This window comes from Pan troglodytes, chromosome 1 (genome assembly GCF_028858775.2).
Source record: "Pan troglodytes isolate AG18354 chromosome 1, NHGRI_mPanTro3-v2.0_pri, whole genome shotgun sequence".
NCBI lineage: Eukaryota > Metazoa > Chordata > Mammalia > Primates > Hominidae > Pan > Pan troglodytes.
Window position 1 is genome coordinate 187,644,136 of NC_072398.2, and position 23,754 is coordinate 187,667,889.

The 23,754-nt window shown below is 54.6% G+C and overlaps 1 protein-coding gene across 3 annotated transcripts; it reads right to left on the bottom strand.

Moving 5' to 3' along the window:
• Positions 1-668: 668 nt before the first annotated feature.
• On the bottom strand, positions 669-22,804 carry TIE1 (tyrosine kinase with immunoglobulin like and EGF like domains 1). Of its 3 annotated transcripts, XM_001173341.6 has the most exons (23): positions 22,633-22,804; positions 18,609-18,923; positions 18,431-18,541; positions 16,780-16,935; positions 16,502-16,633; positions 16,203-16,343; positions 15,851-15,979; positions 14,652-14,797; positions 14,251-14,395; positions 11,954-12,112; positions 11,652-11,789; positions 11,182-11,478; positions 10,357-10,647; positions 9,814-10,004; positions 6,359-6,569; positions 6,094-6,204; positions 5,696-5,886; positions 4,421-4,534; positions 4,240-4,310; positions 2,468-2,508; positions 2,285-2,381; positions 2,062-2,161; positions 669-1,126 (listed from the first exon to the last, which is right to left on the bottom strand). In XM_001173341.6, exons 1-23 carry the CDS (start codon positions 22,688-22,690, stop codon positions 1,055-1,057), a joined length of 3,417 nt encoding a protein of 1,138 aa, XP_001173341.1. In that variant the 5' UTR covers positions 22,691-22,804; the 3' UTR covers positions 669-1,054. The 3 variants fall into 3 exon arrangements, 2 of the variants coding, with proteins under 2 accessions (XP_001173341.1, XP_009453892.1); XM_009455617.4 differs by lacking the exon at positions 15,851-15,979 and having other exon boundaries at positions 22,633-22,783; XR_008539036.2 differs by lacking the exons at positions 669-1,126; positions 4,240-4,310 and having other exon boundaries at positions 22,633-22,783.
• Between the last annotated feature and the right edge of the window lie 950 nt (positions 22,805-23,754).

Consider the following 23,754-nt stretch of genomic DNA (forward strand, 5'->3'; position numbering starts at 1 on the left):
CGCTGAGATGCCAGGCAGAGTTGAGGCTGGCTATAGATGATCCTGGCATGGACTATTTGGACAGAACAAAGAATCCTAGGCTGGCTGCTACCTAGAGATACACAGGGAGACACGTTAGTGATGGAAGCTGGAGAGCAGGGAAGGGAACAGGGGAAAACTGGCCTTCTAATCAGGACAGAGGTAGGGGCTGGTGGTGTTTGTGTAAAATGGGTCTTCCAGAGCACCTCCTATCCTGGACAGGCAACCTCAACAGAGGGCTGAGGCCTCAGACAGTGCTTCTTTTCCTAGAAAGCCCAGTTTCTGTCTCTTTTTTTTTGAGACGGAGTCTCGCTCTGTCGCCCAGGCTGGAGTGCAGTGGTGCGATCTTGGCTCACTGCAAGCTCCGCCTCCCAGGTTCAGGCCATTCTCCTGCCTCAGCCTCCCGAGTAGCTGGGACTACAGGTGCCCGCCACCACTTCCAGCTAATTTTTTGCATTTTTAGTAGAGACGGGGTTTCACCATGTTCGCCAGGATGGTCTCAAGCTCCTGACCTCGTGATCCACCCGCCTCGGCCTCCCAAAGTGCTGGGATTACAGGAGTGAGTCACCATGCCCGGCCAGTTTCTGTCTCTTGGGTTTAACTACGCCCCTCACCCCAAGATTGACCAGCAGTAAAAGGTAGACATTGAATGGAGCTTATTAGAACATTTATTTTTTTCTGAATGACAGGCCGGGAGTGGGAGTAGCTGAACAGGGCATGTTAGTGGTGTGAGTGCTGGCTTAAGCGAAGGAGCTGGAGTGGGGGTTTGTGTTGGGGGAGCAGTGGGATGGGAAACACACCTGTGGGGCAGCTGAACTAGAAAGAAGGATGCCCAGGATAGCTATGAGACACCTACAAAGCATGGGAACCCAGTTCCCCTAAGCCCACCCCATCCCCAGATCCCTTTTTTTCTCCCTTAAGTTAAAAAAATTCCTTGAGGCAGCTTAAGTCAGAGGCTGTAAGGGTCAGACTGGTCACAGGTTAGACAGCAGAGTTTGCTCCGGCCAGCAGAGCCACGTTCTGGCTGGATGGCAGCTCAGGCCTCCTCAGCTGTGGCATCAATGCCCGCGTAAGTGAAGTTCTCAAACAGCGACATGTTCACATAGGCCTGGGGGCAGAGCAAGCTTTAGTGGGGGCCAGGAATGGGGGTGCATCTGGCCTCAAGCTCCTGGACTTCCATGTGGTGGGGGCGTTTGAACTGACACTGATTTGTTCTGGAGACCTAAGATGGCCCCATGGCCAAGAGTGGCCTTTACCAGCCCAGGGCAGTGAAGGCATCAGGCCACAGTTGGGGCCTCAGGTGAGAGGCTCTCAATGCCATTGTTAGAGGAGGGTTTTTACATGCACTCTTTCAATGAATTCTTGGCTTATGCATTCATTCATTCAGTAACTTATCTGTTCAAAAGCCATTTTAGACGACTCTTCAATTTATATGGTTATTTGATCATTCCTTCATTCTTAAGATGGTTATTTAATCATTAATTTACTTGAAGAACTCTTCATATTTACTAATTTTGATATATTTTTCATTATATTTATTTGATAATTCACTTATTCACATGGTTAGTAGATTGAGTTATTGAATTACATGTTCATATGATTATTGTATCATCTATCCACTAATTCCATTCATTCATTCATACGGTTACTGTATCACTCATTCACCCATCCATCCATCTGGTTAGTGACCATTCATGCACTCTGCTCTGGCTCTGGCAGGTGGGGAGAGGTGTCCCAGATGAGGATGGGCTGATGGCCTCAGCAGAGGACAGGCAAGCAGTCTGGGACTTGGGGCTTAAGGGAGGGATTTGCTGTTGGGGCTAAGCAGTGGCCTTGGAAGAGTTTTGGAAGGGCCTGGTGTCTAAACCAGTGAGGGCTGGAAAGGCAGGCTGCATCCTGGGGCCCAGCCTAGCCGTGGTGACAGCCCCCACTGAGGGAGGTTGGGCAGGCAGTGTGGTTGGGACAGGGGTCATGGCACCTCTGAGAGGGCACTCTGGAGCACTCTGTGAGCCCAGCCCGCCACCTCAGCCCCAGTCTCCTCACCTTCCTGGCTTCCAGCATGCGGCCTAGCTGTAGCGCAATCTGGGCAAAGGGGGGTCGCTCATAGGGACGGTCCCGCCAGCACTGACGCATCAGCTCGTACCTGCGAGGGGGCATTGCTGAGATGAGGAGTCAGGCCAGCTGGGGTGATGGGGTCACAGGGATCAAAGCTGAGGTCACTCATCACAGAGATAGGATCATGGAGCTCAAGGATGGGGTGACTCACACTTCATCGTCACAGTTTCGAGGCTGCTCCATGCGGTAGCCCTGGGGCAGCTTTTCATAGAGCTCGGCACAGGTCATGCCACAGTAGGGTGTACCTCCTGCAGGAGGGGACAAAGTGCTCTCGGTCCAGGGCTCCACGTGGGGTAAGCTGGGGCACTCTGGGGGACGGGGATCAGGAACTCACCAAGGCTCACTATCTCCCAAAGAAGGACTCCAAAGGACCAGCTGAAATAAGAAGGATGCACTTAGTTACCTTCTAGGCCCTGGCCCCTAGCAGTTTAGCTTCTACCTGCCCAAGATGTGCAGTGCCTCCCAGCCCCCCTGTATGTGTCTACTCTGTAAGTATCTGGCCTTGGCCAGCTGTTGTCTCTGCGCCAATGAAGCTCCTTCATACTGCCCCCATCCCTGGGCTCAGCACAATTAGAGCTCTTTTTTTTTTTTTTTTTTTTTGAGACAGGGTCTCACTCTGTCACCCAGGCTGGAGTGCAGTGGCTTACTGCAGCCTCAACCTCCCAGGATCAGGTGGTCCTCCCACCTCAGTCTCCCTTGTAGCTGGTGTGTGCCACCATGCTCAGCTAATGTTTTGTATTTTTATTTATTTATTTATTTATTTATTTATTTATTTATTTATTGAGACAGAGTCTCGCTCTGTCGCCCAGGCTGGAGTGCAGTGGCGAGATCTCGGCTCACTGCAAGCTCTGCCTCCTGGGTTCATGCCATTCTCCTGCCTCAGCCTCCCAAGTAGCTGGGACTACAGGTGCCCGCCACCATGCCCGGCTAATTTCTTTTTGTATTTTTAGTAGAGATGGGGTTTCACTGTGTTAGCCAGGATGGTCTCGATCTCCTGACCTTGTGATCTGCCTGCCTCGGCCTCCCAAAGTGCTGGGATTACAGGCGTGAGCCACCACGCCCGGCCATGTTTTGTATTTTTAGTAGAGACAGGGTCTTGCCATCTTGCCCAGGCTGGTCTCAAACTCCTGGTCTCCAGTGATTTGCCTGCCTGGCCTCCCAAAGTGCTGGGATTACACATGTGGGCCACCACAGCCAGCCGAGCTAACATTTTTATTGAGCACTTACGGTGGTCCAGGCACTGGTCATTTAACAGACATGTTAATTCATTTAACCCTCACACCAACCCTATGATACAGGTTCTATTAGTCTTGCCATTTTACAGATGAAGACACTGAGGCACTGAGAGGTTAGCTAGATTGCCCAAGGCCATACAGCTAGTTAGCGGCAGAGCAAGCATTCCAACTCAGGCTCCAAAGCTCTTACTCTTGACTGCATCTCACACTTTAACAGCCTCTGTGTAGTGTGCATCAGCCCTGAGACCAGGGGAGAGAGTTCAAAGGGGTGGAGGGAATCAAGGGAGTGTTGGGGCAGAAGCAGGAAGTAGGCATGTAGTGGTCAGAGGAGCGATCAGTGTGGTAAGCAGTGAGCCATGCAGGCAAGGCCAAAGGGCTTGGGGCAAGGGGTAGGTTCAGATCAAGATGGACATCCCTGGAGAGACAGGAGGAGTGTGCCAAGAGGGCTGTCTGCAGGGGAGGGGGCACAGAGAGGGAGTCTTGGGGGTCATGCTCTGGTAAGATCCTCAGGTGGGCATGACCTTGCCCTTCAGGGAGGAAGATGAGAGCAATTCCTGAGTGGCCTCTCCATCTACCTCAGGAAGCATCCGCCAGCATTCCCAAACCTCTCCAAGGCATCCCCCGTCACTTACACAAACATAATCCGAAACTACCTTTACCCCAGTCCTATTCCTGAAACACCTTCCAAGACTCCTTCCAGCAAGCCCCACCTTGGCTGGGTACTTTATACCCAAGACACACCTGTGTCACACCTGGAACACAGCCCAGGTCATGCCTTAGACCACCTATGACATTTCTGAGATATGTCTAGGTCAGGCCTGGGTGATTCTTGGGGGCCAAGCCCTCCTGTGCCCTCTCATCTCACACTCACACATCACTCTTGGTGGTATAGACACTGTAGTTCAGGGACTCAATGGCCATCCAGCGCACAGGGAGACGCCCCTAGGAGAGAATGGGTTTGAGGGGCTGAGTGTGGAGGAAGGGCCTGTTTGAGGCTCCTGTGGGGCAGGGCCAGGCACAAGCCCTAAGGGTGAGGGTTGAATGAGACTCACCATCGTCTTCTTAACATAAACCTCCTCTCCCCGAGAAAGGCCGAAGTCTGCAATCTTGGAGGCCAGGTTCTCTCCGACCAGCACATTCCGGGCAGCCAGGTCCCTGTGGATGAACTGTAGGCAGGGTCAGAAGTCAGGAGAGACTGGGGATGAGGGAGCCCAGGACAGTCAGGCCAGTAAGGAGTCAGTCTTCATGGGTACCCTTGTTACCTTCAATACCCCATACTCCTACCCTCCTGGCTGCAATCTCGTCAGCTGACTCATATCTGAGAAAGATCAGTGTTGGCTCTCACCCGCTCGTTCCTCAGCCCTGGCCAAGTTCAGGCTGGATCCCTTTTCCTGAGACAGTGGTGGCCATACTGCACCTTCTCCTCTTTCCATGCTTCTCCCCCTCCCTCTTCCCATCCCCTGGGTTCTAGTTTCTCTCCCTTAGCCCTCCAGCTTCCCCAGAGACCTCTCTCCACCAGCCCCTCCCTCTGCACTGGCCCCTTCCCCTGCCCCTCTGCTTTCAAACATACTCAAAACTTTACTATCTTTAAAATGCTGGCCAGGTGCAGTGGCTCATGCCTGTAATCCCAGCACTTTGGGAGGCTGAGGCGGGTGGATCACTCGAGGACAGGAGTTCGAGACCAGCCTGGCCAGCATGGTGAAACCTCGTCTCTACTAAAAATACAAAAATTAGCTGGGTGTGGTGGTACATGCCTGTAATCCCAGCTACTCAGGAGGCTGAGGCAGGAGAATTGCTTGAACCCAGGAGGCAGAGGTTGTAGTGAGCTGAAATCGCACCACTGCACTCCAGCCTGGGCAAAAAAGTGAGACTCAGTCTCAAAAAAAAAAAAGATAAAATGCCTTCCCTCAGTGTCACACTCCCCTGGACGGTCATCCCCCTGTCCTTTCATTCAGGCCTGAGTTGACTTGGGCTTGGATCTCTGCCCTTCCCCCTCTCCGGCAGATTGCACCAGGCCCATTGCCATTAGGCACCATCTGTGGGGTGACAGCTCACACACAGATGCTGTCTCCAGCCTGGGCCTCTCTCCTGAGTTCCAGGCTAGCATCTAGACCTGCTCACTCAACACCTGTACCCTCCATACTGGAAGTCCCCACCTCCTCCAGACCTGCCCCTTGGCCCTGCCTCCTCGCTGTGCTTGCACCCACCCACACACTTGGGCCAGGAACCTCAATCCCCACATACAATCAGGGCCGGCTGACTTCTTCCCCTGACACCAGCCCAGTGGCTTCCCCCTCTGGCCTCCACCCGCCCCCACTCACACACACCTGCTTCTCACTCAGGTACTGCATGCCATTGGCCGCATCACTGGCGAAACGCAGCAGCTGCCGGGAGCTGAGGGTAGAGGCTGTCCCATGCTCTCGAGCAAAAGCTGGGTCAGTCTCTAGGACCCGGCTTTTCCGCAGAAAATCTAGCAGGTTCCCGTAGGGGGCATATTCAATAGCAATATACAAGTAACCTGAGAGGCAAAGAGACAGACAGTGGTGATTTAGACACAGGCAACCTAGGGTGGGAGCAGGCACCCGATGGTAACAGACAGGGATGAAGGAGGATCAAGGGTGATGCACAGGTCACCAGCAGCCCCTGGCAAGCTACTCATGTGGTGGAGGTGATGGCTGAGGATGGGGGTTTGGAAGAAGGGGTAGGTGATGAGCTGGGGGCTCACCTCGGTTCTTACAGGCCCCCAGGAGGTTGATGATGTTGGGGTGATGCCCCAATTTGCACAGAACTTCCAGTTCTCCCGCAAAGTCACGATGGTCATTTTCAGAGGCATACTCTGTGTAAAGAATCCAATATTATTTTGCCAGAAATAACTCTGGAGAAAGGGCTGGCAAGGGCTGGGGTCAATTGCTGGAGGAAGCCAGGTGGGGCCTGGGATTTGTGGGACAAAGGAGAGCATCAGGGCTGGGCCAGGGGTCGCCCCAGTGGACCTTTCAGCATTTTGATGGCTGCGTTCATCTTCAGCCCGTCCTTCTTGATCATGGCCCGGATGACCTGGCCGAAGTTCCCCTCCCCGATGAGGTCCTCAAAGGTGATGTCCTCCCACTCCAGCACTGGGTAGCTCAGGGGCTCGGGCTGCAGTTTTGGCCGCCGGGTAAGTGTCAAGGTCCCTGAGCTGAACTGCAGGATGGTCTCCTCGCCCTTCACAGGATGAGACAAGAGGGTAGACGGTCCACGCAAGAGTCAAAGGGGGCGGAAGGAGGCACAGACAGGCACACGAGGAGGTTTCAGTGTCAGACAAGTGGGCAGAGACCCAGATGGAGGGCACCCTGGTGGTCAGCCAGGGACAGACAGGCAGACAGAGGACATAACTGAGACAGAATCATAGGTAACAGAGCCACAGGTAGGCTGCTGGGTGGACAGATGTCCAAGGAGAGAAATGCAGAGGCTGCAGCCAGGGGATCTAGTGTACGGGACTCTGGAAGGCAGAACCAGGGCTTGTGGGTAAAGTTGCTAGAAGCCACAATGTGAGTCAATGGAAGGAGGATATTTCTAACATTTAAAACAGAAAAGGATCGGAATGAGCTTCCTATGACTGGGCTAATCCCACAACCAGGCTTTTTGTTGTTGTTGTTGTTGGGGGTCACCAGGGAAGCTCTGGAGAAGATTCCAGCCTTAGGGAGTAGGCCAGGGGACATTTATTGAGCACCTACTACATGCTCAGCCCTGAGCTGCTGGGAGCCAGTGGAGGGGTTTTCTCCACAGTAGCAGAAGCAGAGATTACCCTGTCCACACACTTGGCTTTTCTCCATAGCTCTAAAATCAGGCCAGGACCTGAAAATAGCAAGACTATAACAAAGAGGAATGTCCAATTCCCTAACTCAGTAGGAGGAGGCCATCTGGGTGGGGCTGATGGTGGGAAAAGGAAATAAGTGAACAGGACCAAAGAAGCTGCCAATATGAGAACTGGAAGCAGGGTTAAGACAGACCTTCTGGTGGGGCTTCCTAAGTGCACTGAAGTCCAGCTTGACGGGCAAGGGCTGAGGACCTGGGGCCCAGGGATTTGCAAGAAGCACTGGTGCTGACGGCACATAGCAAATGCACGTGATGTTCTTGGGCAGCACCATATGTAGGTGCATCATGTATAGGTCCATACACACATGCAGGCCTGAAGGTGCACAGGCATAGGGACACGTGCATCTGGGACACACACATTTAAACATGCGGCACTCACAGGGGATGCACGTGTGCACTCATACATGGAGCACACACATTTGTGCACACACATTTCCTATCCATATGCAGGCACATGTACCAGGGATATATCTTTTTGTTTGTTTTGAGACAAGGTCTCGCTCTGTTGCCCAGGCGGAAGGGCAATGGCACGATCTCAGCTCATTGTTACCTCGAGCTTTTGGGCACAAGCAATCCTCCCACCTCAGCCTCCCGAGTAGTTGGGACCACAGGTGCACACCTCCACGCCCATCTAATTTTCATATTTTCTTTTATTGTAGAGATGGGGTTTTGCCATGTTGCCCAGGCTGGGGGGATATATCTTGATATAGAGTATGACACCATGTATGTTAAAGACTGCTTTCCCACCTCCTGCCCTTGACATCTGTACCCATTACCCTCCCCCACCACAGCAGTGAGGGCTTTCTGTGTGCACTGACCTCAGAGGAAGAGCCAACACAGCTTGGAACAAAGAAGCCAATTGAATCTCTGAATGGATTTTTTTTTTTTTTGAGATGGAGTCTCACTCACTCTGTCATCCAGGCTGGAGTGCAGTGGCGTGATATTGGCTCACTGCAACCTCTGCCATCCGGGTTCAAGCAGTTCTCCTGCCTCAGCCTCCCTAGTAGCTGGGATTACAGGCTCCTGCCACTGTGCCTGGCTAATTTTTGTAGCTTTAGTGGAGATGGGGTTTCACCAACTGGGCAGGCTGGTCTTGAACTCCTGACCTCATGATCCATCCGCCTCAGCCTCCCAAAGTGCTGGGATTACAGGCATGAGCCACCACGCCCGGCCTCTGAATGGATTTTTTAAAGGCATAGCAGAGACACTAGGCTTTCTATCACAAGGATCAGCCCTTGAGAGAGAAGAGGGTTTTCTTTCTTTTTTTATTTTTTATTTGAAATGCCAAAACTTAGCTTTAAATATCAAGAGTCCAGGCCTGGAAGGCCAAGGACAGAGTTCAGATCCTAAGTGACGACAATGAAGAAGCCCTCAGAGGAGACAGGATCTGCGGATGGGTGGCTAGAATGTGACAGGATAAAGTGACAGTGGGTGCCCTCCCACACCCCACCTCTAAGCAGGGGCCTGAGGGACAGAAGGGTGTGGGCTACAGGAGGACAGACAACTCAGGCAGGATTACAGGGAAGCCAGGAGGAGTGGAGGTTTGTGCTTCCTCTTTCAAGGAGCAATGGGTGAGGTTGCAGGTCAGCACAATTCTGGAGTGGTAGAAACAGTTGTCTAAGTGGGAAGGGGTTGTGGCAGCGGTCTGAGGGCCACAGAATATGCCTCCTTCCATAAGGTATAAGGAAGCCCCTACAGTTCTTTAGTTCTGTTTCTTTTTCTTTTTTAATTTTTTGAGACAGGGTCTTGCTCTATTGCCCAGGCTGGAGTGCAGTGGCAACATCTCGGCTCACTGCAACCTCCGCCTCCCGGGTTTAAGCGATTCTCCTGCCTCAGCCTCCCGAGTAGCTGGGATTACAGGCATGCACCACCACGCCTGGCTAATTTTTGTATTTTTAGTAGAGACAAGGTTTCACCATGTTGGCCAGGCTGGTCTCAAACTCCTGACCTCAGGCGATCCACCCGCCTCAGCCTCCCAAAATGCTAGGATTACAGGTGCAAGTCACTGTGCCCAGCCCCTTTCTTAAGTCTCCAAAAGGAGGCCCTGGGATTTGCAAGAATGAAGGTTAGGATGAGGAGCTCACAGCATGACTGGCCTACTGGCAGGTGGCCACAGCAGGGCTAAGGACATCAGCCAAAGATGTGTGCAGACAGAGGCTGGCTCCCGAGCCCAGGAAGGCCTGCAAGGACAAAGGCCAGCATGAACCCCAAGTGCCCTTCCATTTGATCACCTTGCTATCTAGGCCTAGATAACCGCTAGGGAGAAATAAAAGAGGGGAGAGGAAAATCTCCAATTGACGGAGCCCAAAACTGGAATGTCCATTGTGAAATATGGTCATCACGGAATTCTTTTGAAATGGGAATATTAAATATTTCACCACTAATATAAATGGGCTCATGAGCTGAATTCAGTTTTAGAGAAATAAAGAAAATTATATTTTGTACTCTTGAACATTGTTGAGTGTAATCTTATACCTGCAACATAAACACACACACACACACACAAGGTATACAAGGTCTTGTGTGTACACAGGTAGAAACATAAACACGGGCTGCGAGCATGCACCCAGGGGCGGGGCGGGTCACTGACCGAGCCTGACTGGTAGGTGAAGGTGCGTCTCCGATGCAGGCAGCTTCTGCGGATGCACACCAGGGTTAAAAGGGCGGCCAGGATGGTGAGGCAGGTGGCAGACACGGAGCCCACCACCGCCAGGATCAGCTGCTGATCCAGGCCCTCTTCAGCTGCCCGGCTCTCTTGGACTGGGCCCTCAGCCTGCAGCCCTGGACACAGTGAGAGGGGCAGATTGTGGGGACACCTGGGTCAGGGAACCCAGAGGCCACCATGGGGTTACACAGAGGGAGAGGTGAAAGATCCCAGTGCCAGGACTGTCAGGAAATCACTTGGGCCACATGAAGGAAGGGATGAGGGGTGTCAGAGGGGCGACATGATTTTCCCAGCCCTGGGACAGTGGATCATGAGAAGGGAAGGCTGAGTCCCCAGGACCGGGGCTGACTCTTTGTCAGGAGGGGCCTGGGATGCCCTAGCTCCACAGTAGGGGGTGATGTGGAAGGAGAGCGTGCTGAGCTCTCCCCGCTCAGAGCCCGGGGGGTCCTGTGGGCCCTGCCCTCTCACCGTTGCCCAGGGTGGACTCTTCTACTGTGTTGCTCCAGTCCCCGAGCCCCTGAATGCTGGCCCGCATGCGGAAGAGGTAGCGCGTGCTGGCGTTGAGGCCACGGATGATGGTGCTTGTCTCCTCAGGCCTGTCCACGTCTATCCACAGTGGGTCTCCTGCACCCCCAGCCACCTGCACCTCCACAACGTACTTGGATATCGGCCCAGGCAGAGCCTCCGGGTGCTGCCATGTCAGCTGGATCTCGGAGTCTGAGAGGGCCTGGGCGTGGAGGTGTCGGGGGGCTGGAGGCCCTGGGGAGATGGTGGGGGGAAGGCAAGGCTCAGATAGGACCGGGCTATGTAGCTGTGGGGCTGGACACATCTGCTCTAGCTGTGCTCCCTCCTCTGTGGGTCCAAGCACAGGAGCCACCCTGCCAACTTCCTCCTCCCCACCAGACTGAATTCCTCTCCATTTCCCCGGGCCACTTTCACCCTCAAGCTTCTGCTTCTCCTTGTACTTCTTGTATCCCAAGTCCTCTCCACATCCGCCCATGCCCTGTGTTCCCCAAGTCTCATGCCCTCCCATGACCCTGGTTCTCGCCATGAACCCTGACCTCCCCATGCTCTCCCCACATGCTCCTGGTGATCTGTGTCCTCCTGGTACGCTGGATCTTCCCCAAGTCCCATGTCCCCGCTGGGGTCACGTCTGCCTAATACCCTATGTGTGTCCTGTGTCCTCTCCATGTCCATTAATCTCCTACAGCCTCCCGTGTCTCCTAGGTCTCAAGTGTCCCTGTGTCCCACGTCCTCCCCCAACCCCCAGCTATCCTTGTGCCTTGCACATACCACTGGGGGGCAGAAGCACGTGTGCAGGGGGCGAGGCCGGGCCCAGGAGGGTGCAGTGGTAGAGCTGCACATCCAGCTGGTAGTGGGTGCCAGGCGTGAGTCCCGTCAGGAGGGCGGTGCGGGCCTGGGGGGATGAGATGTTCTCCCGCCGCTCCTGCCCCCGTGCCCCGTCCCACAGGCGCAGCAGGAAACCGTCGCCCACCAGTGGCCCGGGCACCAAGGGCAAGGACCAGCTCACTCGCAGCCGGTCAGGGCCTTCCACATGCCAGCCCTCCAACCACGGCTGCAACAAAGGCTCTGGGGCCAGAGGTCAGGGGTCAGAACTGTCCAGTAGGTACTTGGGGCTGGACAGGACAATGATCCCCAGTGAACAAGGAAGAACAACCTCCAGTGGGAAAGGCAGGGGTCCCTGGGGTCGACAGGAAAGTAACCCTTGGGGGGACAGGAAGGGATGACTCTTGGCCTCTCACCAGGACAGTCTGTGGTCATGAGGGTGGGAGGCCCCCAGGCCCCCTCTCCTCCTTCCCCTGGCCGGCTCAGCTGCACACGAACACTGTATCCTGTCTTTGGCCTCAGGTTCATTAACGTCACGTTCTCACTGGGGTCCACTGGGCGTGGGGTGTGAAGCACACATTATTCAGCCCCCACCTCTTCTAGAAGCTGCCATGCTCCCTTCAGCCCCCTCGCACCATTTGCCCTCCCTCTCCTGCTCACTGTATCCCTTCACTATTACCCAACACCTCTGTCCTGCCCCAGCTCTCTCCCTACTCACCCACAATGGTCGACCAGTCCATGGTACTGTCCTGGGGCCGGTAGTGCAGGCGGACAGTGGAGATGGGTCCATCCCCAGAGAACGAGACCAGCGGGGAGACCACAAGCTGGCGGCTCTGCTTGGTCAGGAGCCGAGGTGCAGCCAGGGGCACGGGGGGCACTGCCAGGAGACTCAGGGTAAGGCATGGGCACACAGCCTATCCAGTCCACTTCTGCATCTTTGTTTCGAGCTGGGGACCCTCTGGGCTTGAGGGACACCAAGTTCAACAGATGACCATAGTGGCCAGGGCCCAGGGAGGACAGAGTTCAGGCCCCTGGGTAGCTTGGGGCACAAGGATTAAGCAATAAAGGCATGAGGGTGTCCCAAAAGATGGTAGATGAGGAAGTGACATGGCCAGACATGGTTTGGGGGTGCACTCTTCCCATGCAGTGTGGGGGTAGACAGAAGGGGCCGAAACCCAGGTCGGGGAGACTACCTGGGCATCATCCTGCTCTCTGCCCCTGACCTCATTCACCACTCTCTTATTAAAAAAAAAAAATGGCACTGGCACTGAAGCACCTGCTCCCCGCCACATGCTTCATAGCATGACCTCTAATTCTCACAGCCACCTTTCTGTCAGGGCACATTACCCTGCATTATGAAAACACTGAGACTCAGAGACACCGAATAACTTGCCTAAGGACACACAACTAGGAGGAGATACAGCCATGTGTTGAACTAGGTCTGTCTGCGCAGGCCACCTCAGATCTATCCATTCTACTCCAAAACAGCCTTCTTGTTCCTGCCCCACTTCCTCACCCCATGATCGCCGCTCCTATTCTGGCCTCAACTTTTTCTCTCCAGATTATTGCATTAGTGCTTTTAACAGGTTCCCTTGACTCTTACAAATGTTTACCAGATTGGCTTTTTGAGAGGAAAGGAAGGAAGGAAAGAGGGAGGGAGCGAGGGAGGAAAAGGATGCCGCGCTCTAAGCTGAGGGAGTGTCAGGCAGCAATGAGCATGTCAGGAGGGCAGTGCTGATTTGCGGGGAGATGAAGGTCCATTTTGGGTGCGGAGAAGCCCTTGGTGCCTTTGGCTCACGCAGGGTATTAGATGTCCAGGAAGTGGCTGGATATAAAATGGGCCTCTGAATCATACAGCAGCTACTTTCCACACCAACTTCAAAACCAGACTTCCAGAGAAGATGCCCCACTTCATGGAGTCCCCACCAAATGATCTGGAGTCAGAAGAGGGGTCCTGGCTGCAGATCATATGTGAGAGCTGCCAGAGAACTATCAAAATCTAGGGACTAGGTGACATTTTAAATAATAACAATAATTATCGACATACATTGAGCACACACCCTGTATCGGGCACTGTGCTAAATGCTTAAATACATCATCTAATTTAATCTTCGTAACAACCCCATCAAGTGCTAACTATCCCCATTTCACAAAGAGAGAAACAAAGTAAGAGAGGTTAAGTAGTTTGCTTAAGGTGATGGGGCAAAGAATTTGTGGAGAGAGGATGCAAGCCCAGGTTGTCGGGCTCCTAAGCCTGGGCACAGTGAGAAGAGAAAGGCGGAAGGTGAGGCTTGATGGCAGAGAGGCATGCATAGTCACGGGATGGGGAGATGGCGAGGACCTGGGAGGCAGAGTGTGGCAACGAGAAAGCAGAAGGTGAGAGAGGGGGCTTACATGGGGTGGCAGGAGCAGAGGGACAGCAGGGTCAGGGGGTGGCAGGGGTGTGAATGGTTAAGACTTAGGGTGCTGGAGAAGCTGGAGAAGGCGAAGGAGGCCTTAGAGCAGGTGGGGGTGCTCTGGTCTGAGTAATCTTGGGCACTGGGAGGTCCCTCCTTATTTACCTGGAAGATTTCTAGGCATGCACCACTTCTAGGAAGCCAAGCTGGTCACCCTCTGAGCTCCATAGCCCCATATGCTCCCCTGGGCTAGCACTGAGTGTCTGTGGGGTGACTCAGAGATGGGAGGCAGCATCCCAGAGCAGAGTTAAAGGTATACTTGTCTGTGTGTGATGGTTGGTGGGGGACAGCATGGCTGGGCAGGAGGAAGGGCGGGGCTGGAGAGTGTCCCCAGTTTCTGGGGCACGGGATGTCCTTTCCAGATGGGTCTAAGCTGTACTCCAGCCTTGACACTGCCCAGCCCGGACCTCTGGTTGACCACAACCCCTCTTTTTGTCTGGTGCTAGGCTATGACCTTAGATGTCCTTGGCCTTCCTGCTAGTATCTCCAGCCTGAGCAGCATCATCTAGAGCCTACTCTGCTCACCGTCCATTCCCTGTGGACCTAGGACATCACTGACCTTTCACATTGACCTTGAAGCGCCGGCTGTCTTGGCCGCCAGATGTGGACACACGGCACTCCCAGAACCCACTGTCCGCAAGAACCAAGCGGGGCACCTCGAACTCAGCTGTGGTCTTCTCTGGCTCCACAATGGCCTTGGTGGACTAAAAGAGATGGGGGAAGGGGACAGGTCACAGGGAATGAGCACCTCTGTGGCAGGCACCCAGATGTCCGTCTGGACTGATGGCAGGACAGAGGCCCAGTGGCAGTCCCCTCACCAATCAGCCTGACCTCATGTGAGCAATGGTCAGGCCAATAGGTGGGCCCTGCAGAAAGTTCTGAGGGACTAGGGGGTCTTAGGGATCAGCTGTGAAGCAGGCGGCCTGCGGGGCTGGTGGGTTGGGGTGATTGGGGGCTGACCAGGAGCACAGTGCCGTCTGGCTTGCGTAGCTCTATGCTGCCCCGCACGGGGAAGGGGTTCCCTGCAGCTGCACAGTTGATCCGGGGCATCGTCTCTAAGTTGAACTCCAGTTCTGAGGCCATGTTGAGGATCTGGGGGATCCGGTCTGGGGAGAAAGGACACTCATCCTGGAGCTCCCACAGGGGCAAACACGTGACCACCAAAGCGCCCCTCATCCGTGTTCTGTTTCTCATTGGAGGTATCTACCCAGTCCCTCCAGCCTGAAAACCAGCAAAGGCCCGCATGACTCCTCCAGCGTCCCAGCCCCACATCCCATCAGCTGCAAAGTCTACTTCCTAACCACCTCCCCACTTCCCGATACCGTCTAATACCTGCCAGCAGGCCCCTCACCATCCTCCCAGCCAGCACACTAGCTCAGGCCTCATCATTTCTGGTCCCTAGGTAGAGAGTCCTTGAGGGTCTCCTGCTCCCGCTCCCCGGCCAGCAGCTAGGGGTCCTTTCTCCAACACAGATCTGACTACCTTGTTCCTTTTTAACAATTCCCTCTTGCCCCATCATATGAAGTGCAAACTCTTTGGCCTTCATTCAAAGGCCCCACGATTTGACCTCTTCTGACCATTTCCCCAGTCCCCCACTCCACTGTCCTGGTACCCAAACCTGAGTCCCCAATCCCCCACTCCACTGTCCTGGTACCCAAACCTGAGTCCCCAATCCCTGGGTCCCCTACCCCACTGTCCTGGCACCGAAACCTGAGTCCCCAATCCCTGGGTCCCCTACTCCACTGTCCTGGCACCCAAACCTGAGTCCCCAATCCCTGGGTCTTTGCTCTTGTTCTTTCCTCAGTTATCTCTCTTTTGTCCTTCATATCTAATCTCAGATCACACCTGCTTCCAGACCCTTCTCTGACCTGCTCAGTCTGCCCAGGGGCATCCTCTGGGCTCCCACATTCTCTGGGCTGCTGCCCTTTCCGCTATGGCTGGCTGGCAGTTAGCTCCTTGCTGGACTGGCTCCCTGCTGGACTGACTCCCTACCAGACTGACTCCCTGCCAGAGCTCCCTGTCCATCAGACTCTAAGCTCCCTGAGGGCAGAACTTGGACCCTCGTAGGGAAAGGAGGGACTAGTCTCTTCCACCAGGGAGATGTGTTTGGTAAAGGCCGACTTATCTTGGGGGGCTCTCAGAGGTCACAGTGCTTATACCTGACTTCTCACAGTGCACTCCATGCCACCCAGAGGGGCAGACACAACCACTGAACCGGTCACAAGTGCCACCATTCTGACACTGGCACTGGAGTCGGCAATCAGCCCCAAAATGACCAGGGGCACAAGCTGGGAATAGAGGAGGTATGATTAGAGGGGCATGGGACAGGGGGCAATGAGGGCACAGATGAGGGCGCAGATGGGGCACAGGTTATACAACAGGCTGAGGGTAGAAGGACTGGTCAAGTGAGCAGGAGGGCTTGCTGCATAAGTCAGAGGCAGAGTGGAGGGTCCGGGTCAAGCTCTTGGCCAGCTGTCTTGGTCAGGGACCATGAGGGTAGGTTAGGCATACCTTCTTGGCACTGGCTTCCTCTCCAGCCAGATCCACAAGAGCAGCCATAGGGGTCTGGGAGGCAGAAGGTGAGGCCCCGGCAGCCTGATATGCCTGGGCACTGCTCCTGGCAGCTCTGCCCAAAACGGCCCTCTCTGCAGGCTAGAAAGAGAGTGTGTGGGGTGTATGGGCCTCTGTGGGCCCCTGGGCCCAGGACCTGCCTGTCGCCCTCACCCTCCAAGCTCCACCCACATGGTTCTAGGGTCTTCTCCCAGTCAGGGATCCTCTCCTGCCTGGGTCCTAGCTCCCCTCCTCCTTACCCTGTTCACAGCGGGTGCCAGTGAAGCCAGGGGGGCATACACATTCGCCGTCATGGTCGTGGCAGACACCTCCATGTAGGCAACCTGGGCACTCCTTGGTACAGCCTGGCCCCCAGCGCCCAGCCCCACAACCTGGAGGAAGGTGTCTTCAGCAGCTGACCCTCACCCACCTGACCACTGAGGACTGGAGATCCAGGGGCTCCAGGGGACCCACAGGAAGTACCCATAGGGCTCCCAGCCTCCCACCCTACCCACAACCTCTGCCCTCTGCCTCTGACCCCGCACGATGAGCCGAAAGAAGGCGCTGCCCAGGGGGCTGGCTTCCAGGTAAGTGGCACTGTAGATGCCGCTCGATGGTGGCTGCACATTTGGGAGCTGCAGCAGGAACCGCCCATCCTGGGCTTCATGCCAGTCCAGGGTGTAGAAGTAGGATCCTGGGGAAAATGAATGGGTCAGGGGCCTCAGCACTACATGAGGGCTGTGTCACCTCTCTCTGTCCACCTCTGCTCAGCTCACATCAATGAGCCCCATGCACAGTGATGAGACCTAGGGCCGGCACCACGAGAGCCTACGCCCACGCCAGAAAGCTCAGAAGTGCCCTCTTCTTCATGCTCCATCAACCACCCAGTAAATCACCAAGTCCTGCTCAGTCCATCTCCTCCTCATCCCCTAACCCAGTCTGCTTCTCCCCACACCCACTGCCACTGCCCTGGTCCTAGCCTCCAGGGGCCTCACAAGGCTCCTCTGCCTCCAGCGTCACCCTTTCTTGTCCCTCCTCCACCCAGCAGCCAGGGTGATTTTTTACAACAGACTCCTCTCTAACTCCTCTGCTGAAACTCTCCTGGTTCTCCAGTGACCTCAGGACAAAAATCCAGCTCCTTAGACATCATTTTCACCAACTTGGCCGTGGCCAAGCCATCCAGCCCCATTCGTCTTCACACCCTTCTTGACTCCTAACATTCCTGAATTCCTGAATGGATTGTTTCTCTTCTAGAAACACCCTTGTGTTTCAGACCCTACTGCTCTTCTCAGTCCCTCCTCCTGGAAGGCCCTTCCTTCCTTTTCTGCCTTCTTTGTCTTCCCACTTCTCCTCTGAGCACAATTCAAGTGCCATCTACTCTAGGGTCTCTCCCCTGAGCCCCTCCCTCTTAGAAGGGTGCCCCAGTCGCTGCCCCACCCGCTTCTTGCCTCTTTGCTCAGGGCTGAACAGAGAGCCTAGAGACCCAGGTCTGCCTGTGCCTCTTCACATTTCCTGTCAATTCACGGGGTCCAGAGCTCAGGAGGCAGCCCCCTTGGCCAAAGGGAAGGGTCTTCCTCCCTCAGGAGCCCAGGTATGCAAGAGTCAGCCAAGGGGTTGTGAATCTGAGGACTGAGGCAGGAATCTTGGGGCCACATAGGAAAACAGCTTCCTTCTATGGGGTGGCCAAAGGGTCAGGGTGGAGGACAGGCCTGGGACTGAGATCCCACGGGTCTACCCAGGCCTCAGCATGAGGCTGTCTTGGGCATCAAGGATCTGGGCTGGACAGATCTTTGGGAGAGGCTAGACTCTGCCCTGCCTGTGTTGGGCATGATGTTACCAGTTCTCTTCTTCCTCAGGGGGACTGATGCGGTCTGCCAGGTGGGCTATGTGACAGCACCTGCTAACTCCCAGGGGAGAGATGAGGCTTTAACATCATGCTCATTTGGGGCTAAGAGGGAAGGGGCAGCTGACCACAGGCTCCTGGCCCTCTGTGTACAGTAGGAGGGCAGCTCAGAACTACAGATAAGATGGGTGCAGGCACATCCCATGGGACCTGGTCCACTACAGAGGAGAGGCCCTGGAGGTCGGGTGTGTCAGGGGCCAAAGCTGAGGGTTCCATGGGTGATGAAAGTGTTGGGGCCTCAGAACGATGGGTCTACCCTCCCCACCAGTTCAAATGCCCCTCTTACCGTTGCTCTTCCAGATCACGTCTGTCTGCTTCTCCTTGTGCACACGCGCAGAAAGTACAGCGGTGTCACCTTTGTTCACAGTGTGTGTGACCTTGTCTGGAAGCAGGTGGGCTGCGGGGTGGAAGGTGGGTCAGCGGCCTGGTTTTCCCCGCGCCATCCCCCCGCCTGCCAGACTCACCTCCAGGGCTGTTGTGCACGTAGATGACGCGTGTGCGCCGCGCCCCAGCACCGCCCACGCAGGAGAAGACGCCCACGAGGTCCGAGGGCTTGGAGAAGCCGCGAAGCGTGACCTGGTGCGAACCGTTGCGCGCCAGGCGCAGGGGTGGCCCGGGCGGGGTGCGCACGATACGGTCGTCCTTCTCCAGCAGCAGGGGCGGGCCCCAGGCGTCCGAGCCCCTCCCCGCCCCGGCCTCCCCAGACACGCAAGTCAGGAAGAAGCGCTGGGGGTCCGTGAGCCGCAGGTTGGCCAGCAGCGTCAGGTCCACCGCCGCGCCTGGGGCCAGGACACCAGTGACTCTATTGTAGTCCCAGCCAACCCTAGTGCCCCAGAGCCCCCAGCCCCAGCCCTCTGGTCTTACTGATCCACCGTCCACTCAGAAGAGGGTCTCCAACCTTCACCCCTCTTCCTTCCCCTGCCCGGTTCTTCAGACCCCACAGGCCTCACTTTATCAGGCATTCCCATCCCCCTCCTTTCCCCTTCCATGCGCACTGGCCTCTTTCCCTCAAGTCTCTTCATTCTAAAAGAACAAAAACAAAACCACGAATCCTTCTCTGGCCGTGTCCCCTCCCTTCTCCTGCCAGATGGCTTCCCTTTCGCCCCAGCTTTCGGAAAGAATGATCTATGCTCCCTGTCTCCGTTTCCTCACTTTATTTCTATCAGTCCTGTTTCCCCACTCGTCTCTAAAACTGCCCTGCAAAGGTTGCTGTGAGCCACTTCTCCCTGCCTCCACCATGAGAGTGCAGGCCAGGAGAGCCAGCCAGAACAGAAGTGTCCCATGGGTCCCCCTCTCTGTCACTATGGAGATCTAGAAATGTCTGGTGGGCTGGGATTTGAGGTGGGAGAGGCTGAGTTTTGCAGCCAGAAGGTTGTGGCACAGAAATGGAGCCAGGGCTGGGTGCGGTGGCTCACGCCTGGAATCCCAGCACTTAAGGAGGCAGAGGTGGGAGGATCCTTTGAGCACAGGAGTTTGAGATCAGCCAGGGCAACATAGCAAGACCCCATTCTCCAGAAAAAGAAAAACAAAAAGAAATGGAGCTAAGCTTGGGGCTGGGCCCAGAGCCAGGGAGGGCAGCCCCAGGGCAAGGCCCTGTCTGGAGCCCAGACAGACACAGACACGAGGTGGGTCTTGGTCTTTGTTTGCCTTCCAAAGAGCTCACGCCCTAGTTGGAGGAACAGGCATGAACACAGCTGCCAAATGTAGGGCGCTGTGCTTTTGAGCACAGAGAAGGGACCCCTGATCCAGCCTGGGGGAGCTCAGGGAGATGAAGAGATGCTTCCTGGGAGGTACAGTTGGAGCAGGGCACATTGGCGTGAGGACAATGGGGAGGGAGAGAAGTCAGGGGCAGGGAGAGGGCATCCTAGACAGAGGGAACAGCCTGGACAGAGGCCTGCAGTGGCAATATCGTGGCAGGTGGAGGGGGCTCTCCAGGTTTGTGTGACTGGAGTACAAAATGTGAGGCTGAGGCAGGAGAGATCAGGTGGAGTCAGAGTCCAGGCTGGACGGTGGAGAGCCTGCGAGCCTGCCTTAGCTCCAGGACCCAGAACCCCTCCACCAGCCAAGCCCTTCCTTCTCTGTCTCTGCTAGCTGACTGTCAAGCAGTTCATTAGTTTAAATGCCACCTAGCTTATCAGTGTTTGAAAGGCTACCATGAGCAAACGAAGCTGGCATTTACTGACCGCCCACCACATACCAAGCCCCCATTTTCCACTGGATCCTCACAACCAGTGAAGTGGATATTCTTTCCAGTTACAGAGGAGGATCATGGTAATTACTCTACTGGCTTCTTTGAGCAAGCTCGCCCACTGCCCCGGTTTTAACCATCACCTCGGGAACGGTCTTTCAGCTTGGACCTGCATTTCCATCAGCTTTTCCCAAATCTGCTCCTCTCCAGTGCTCCCTGACTCACTGGACAGCACCCGCCACTTGAGACATAAACTATGGAGTCATCTCTACTCCCATTGTCATAATAATGAATGTTTATTGGCTGCCAGTTATGCACCAGGCACTTTACTGATGTCGTTTCATTTTACCATCCCAGCTATCCTGGGAGGTGGATGTTATTATCCCTGTTTTATAGCCAGGAAAGGGAGGCTCAGAGAAGTTAAGTAACTTGCCCAAGGTCATACAATTAGCGAGTGGCAGGGCCAGGTTGTCTGCTTCTAAAGTCCACATCTCTGAGCACTGTGCTGCCTGCCCCATCAGTCATAGAATTCTGCACATTGTTTCCTGAACGCTTCTTGACTTCATCCCCACCCCTCCAGCCTGCCTTTGTTCAGCCCTCATCCTTACTCACCTAGACCATCCCAACAGCCGCAGCCCCTCCTTCTGCAACTCATCCTCCACAGTGATCTAAGACCAAACCTGACCTTGTGACTTTCTTGCCTGTGACCTCCCATGGCTCCCTATTGCCCTCAGGATAATGTTCGTGCTCCTAAGCCCCGTGATGCTCCCACGCTATCCCTCCTGTTGTGTTCCTAACAGGCACCTTCTCTCCCATGCACCTCCATGCCTCTGAGACTTGCATTTTTTATGTTCTGGCTGCCTGGAATGAAGACCACCCCTCTTAGTGAAATCTTCCTTGATTCCCTTTTTGTCTCCTACCTGAGGCAGTGTAAGCTGAACTCCTCCTCAGTGCTCCTCTAGAGCTCCTGTGTCTGTCCCTGTTTAGCCCTCTTCCCCTGTCCTGTGTTCTGCACTAGACCATGAACCACTCAAAGGCAGCCTCTGTGTTCTAATCGGCTGACCAGCAGACTGAAGGAATCAGCTGCCACCTACTCAGAAATCCTTACCAAGCACAGTGCACTGTGCCAACTGCTCTGCATCATTTTCTCATTTAAACCCCATAACAACCATAGGAGGCTGGCTTCATTTAATCTCATTGTACAGACTAGGTGTTGCCAGCCTCTCAACTAATGGCCCAGCACTTAGCACAACTCCTGGAATATTGTTGGTGCTCAATAAATGTTTGTCTAGTGAACAATTGAGTGAATCCAACACAATTACCCTATGAATACCCCCTGAAAATGGCCCTCCACAGATCCTCAGATCCAACACAGTCAGCGGCTACTCCTCACTCCTCCCCTGATCCCAGGTTGCAGTGATTTCTAGCACTTGCCTGTGTTTTCCTGGCCTTGATCTCACTTTCTAGTGGATCAAAGTGATGGCAGTGATGATAGGGCTTGTTTTCCAAAGTTTTTTGTTGTGGTGAAATGCATATAAAATAAATTTTACCATCTTTTTTTCTTTTTAGATAAGTCTTGCTCTGTCGCCCAGGCTGGAGTGCAGTGGCGCGATCTCAGCTCACTGCAACCTCTGCCTCCCAGATTCAAGCGATTCTCTTGCCTCAGCCTCCCAAGTAGCTGGGATTACAGGCTCCTGCCACCACGCCCGGCTAATTTTTGTATTTTTAGTAGAGATGGGGTTTCACCATGTTTGCCAGGCTGGTCTCGATCTCCTGACCCTGTGATCCACCCGCTTGGCCTCCCAAAGTGCCGGGATTACAGGCGTGAGCCACCACACCCGGCAAATTTTGCCATCTTAACCATTTGTAAGCAGCATATAACCCAATGTGATTAAATACATTCCTAGTGTTGTCCCACCATCACCACCATCCATCCTTTTTTTTTTTTTTTGAAAAAGACAAAAGTTTAAACACAATGGAGACGGGGTCTCACTATGTTGACCAGTCTGGTCTTGAACTCCTGGCCTCAATTGATCCATCTCAGCCATCCAAAGTGCTGGGATTACAGGTATGAACCACCGCACCCGGCCCCATGTTTATAACTCTTTTAATCTTGTAAAACCAAGTAAAAATCTTGTAAAAACTCTGTACCTTTTAAACAAAACTCCCCATTTCTTCCTCCCTGCAGCCCATGGCAACCATCATCCTACTTTCTGTCTCTATGATAAAATAGGGTTTCTTGGGTAGAAATCAGGGCCTCGGGGCCTAGAAATGGGGTGAGGGACTCAGGGGAGACTTACCCACATGAGAAGCCAAGAAGAGGATGGGGAGCAAGAAAGGGGGCACCCGCCAGACCATACTCCAGAGGCCGACCCAGGCCAGCCAGGACGAGCTGGGCCTGGGGTCAGATGCTGTGGGCCTGACTGCTCAGCCTGTGTTGGTCAGTGTGGGTCGGTGCTGGGGAGGAAGAGGAAATGAGGTGGCTTGGGTGGGAGGGGTGGCAGGGTAGGGGGTGGGAGGACTTCTTCTGCCTTTGAGCCTCTAGGCCCCCCAGTCTGGCCCCCACAAGGCTGGGGATGGGTGTGGCCTGGGAGGAGTCACTAGAGGTGGGGGGAAGGTTATGGTAAGGGCAGACCTGGGGACAGCTGGACTGATTTTTCCCATCGCCTGTCTCCCTCCAGTACTCAGTCTTGCTGGCACAAAGGAGGCAGGAGGCAGGAAAGGGAGGAAGCCAGTGGCTTCCGCCTATTGAGGAGGGGGGTGGGGTGGGGGGACATTGTTCTGGGGTCTCCCCTCCCCCCAGCACAAACACACAATACGGCCCACATGAGTCCTCATGTATGTGCCCCAGGACACAGACAGTTACATGGGTTTCCTAGAGAGCAGTTCACATACGAAACACAAAGGACCTCTGTGGGCCTGAGAAGCACATACACTCAAAGGAACACAGGGCCCCGGCAACAAAGAGCCTTCGAGTCTACCTTGTGTACCTCTCTCATTGTACAGACGGGAAAACTGAGGCTTGCTGTGCTCGAGGGCACCCTGAGGCTGTGGCAAGGCTGGGACTTGAACTTCTGACTTAGTCCTTGCTTTCTTGGTGCCAATCGCTCCACAAGGGCTCAGATTAAGCAGTCCCAGGGGAGTATCGGTTGCATAGATAGTCCTCAGCTTAAGCTGCTAATGAAAGCTTCAGCTTATTGTCTGCCAGGTGTCATTCATTTTGCAGCAAACCCCTGCCTATCCCTGGGCACTGGGGCAGCAGAAGTCTGCCCAGGGAGGTGCACTCACTCTTGATGGCTGACAACAACCTGGGAGCAGTCCCACTGCTTTGGCAAAGTCTCTAAAGCCCCATGGATCTTGTCTCTGCTTCCCTCCCAGACTCACCTCTCCCTGCCCTGGCACCCGTTGCTCTACCTCTTGCC

Bases quoted from the DNA above. Each gene is read 5' to 3' on its own strand.
- TIE1 (XM_001173341.6), bottom strand. From the start codon at position 22,690: ATGGTCTGGCGGGTGCCCCCTTTCTTGCTCCCCATCCTCTTCTTGGCT. The intron at 16,634-16,779 runs GTCAGAGGCAGA...ACCTTCCTCCAG, and splicing joins CTTTCGGCTCATCGTGCGGG to GTTGTGGGGCTGGGCGCTGG. The intron at 15,980-16,202 runs GTATGCCTAACC...CTCTATTCCCAG, and splicing joins AGGAAGCCAGTGCCAAGAAG to CTTGTGCCCCTGGTCATTTT.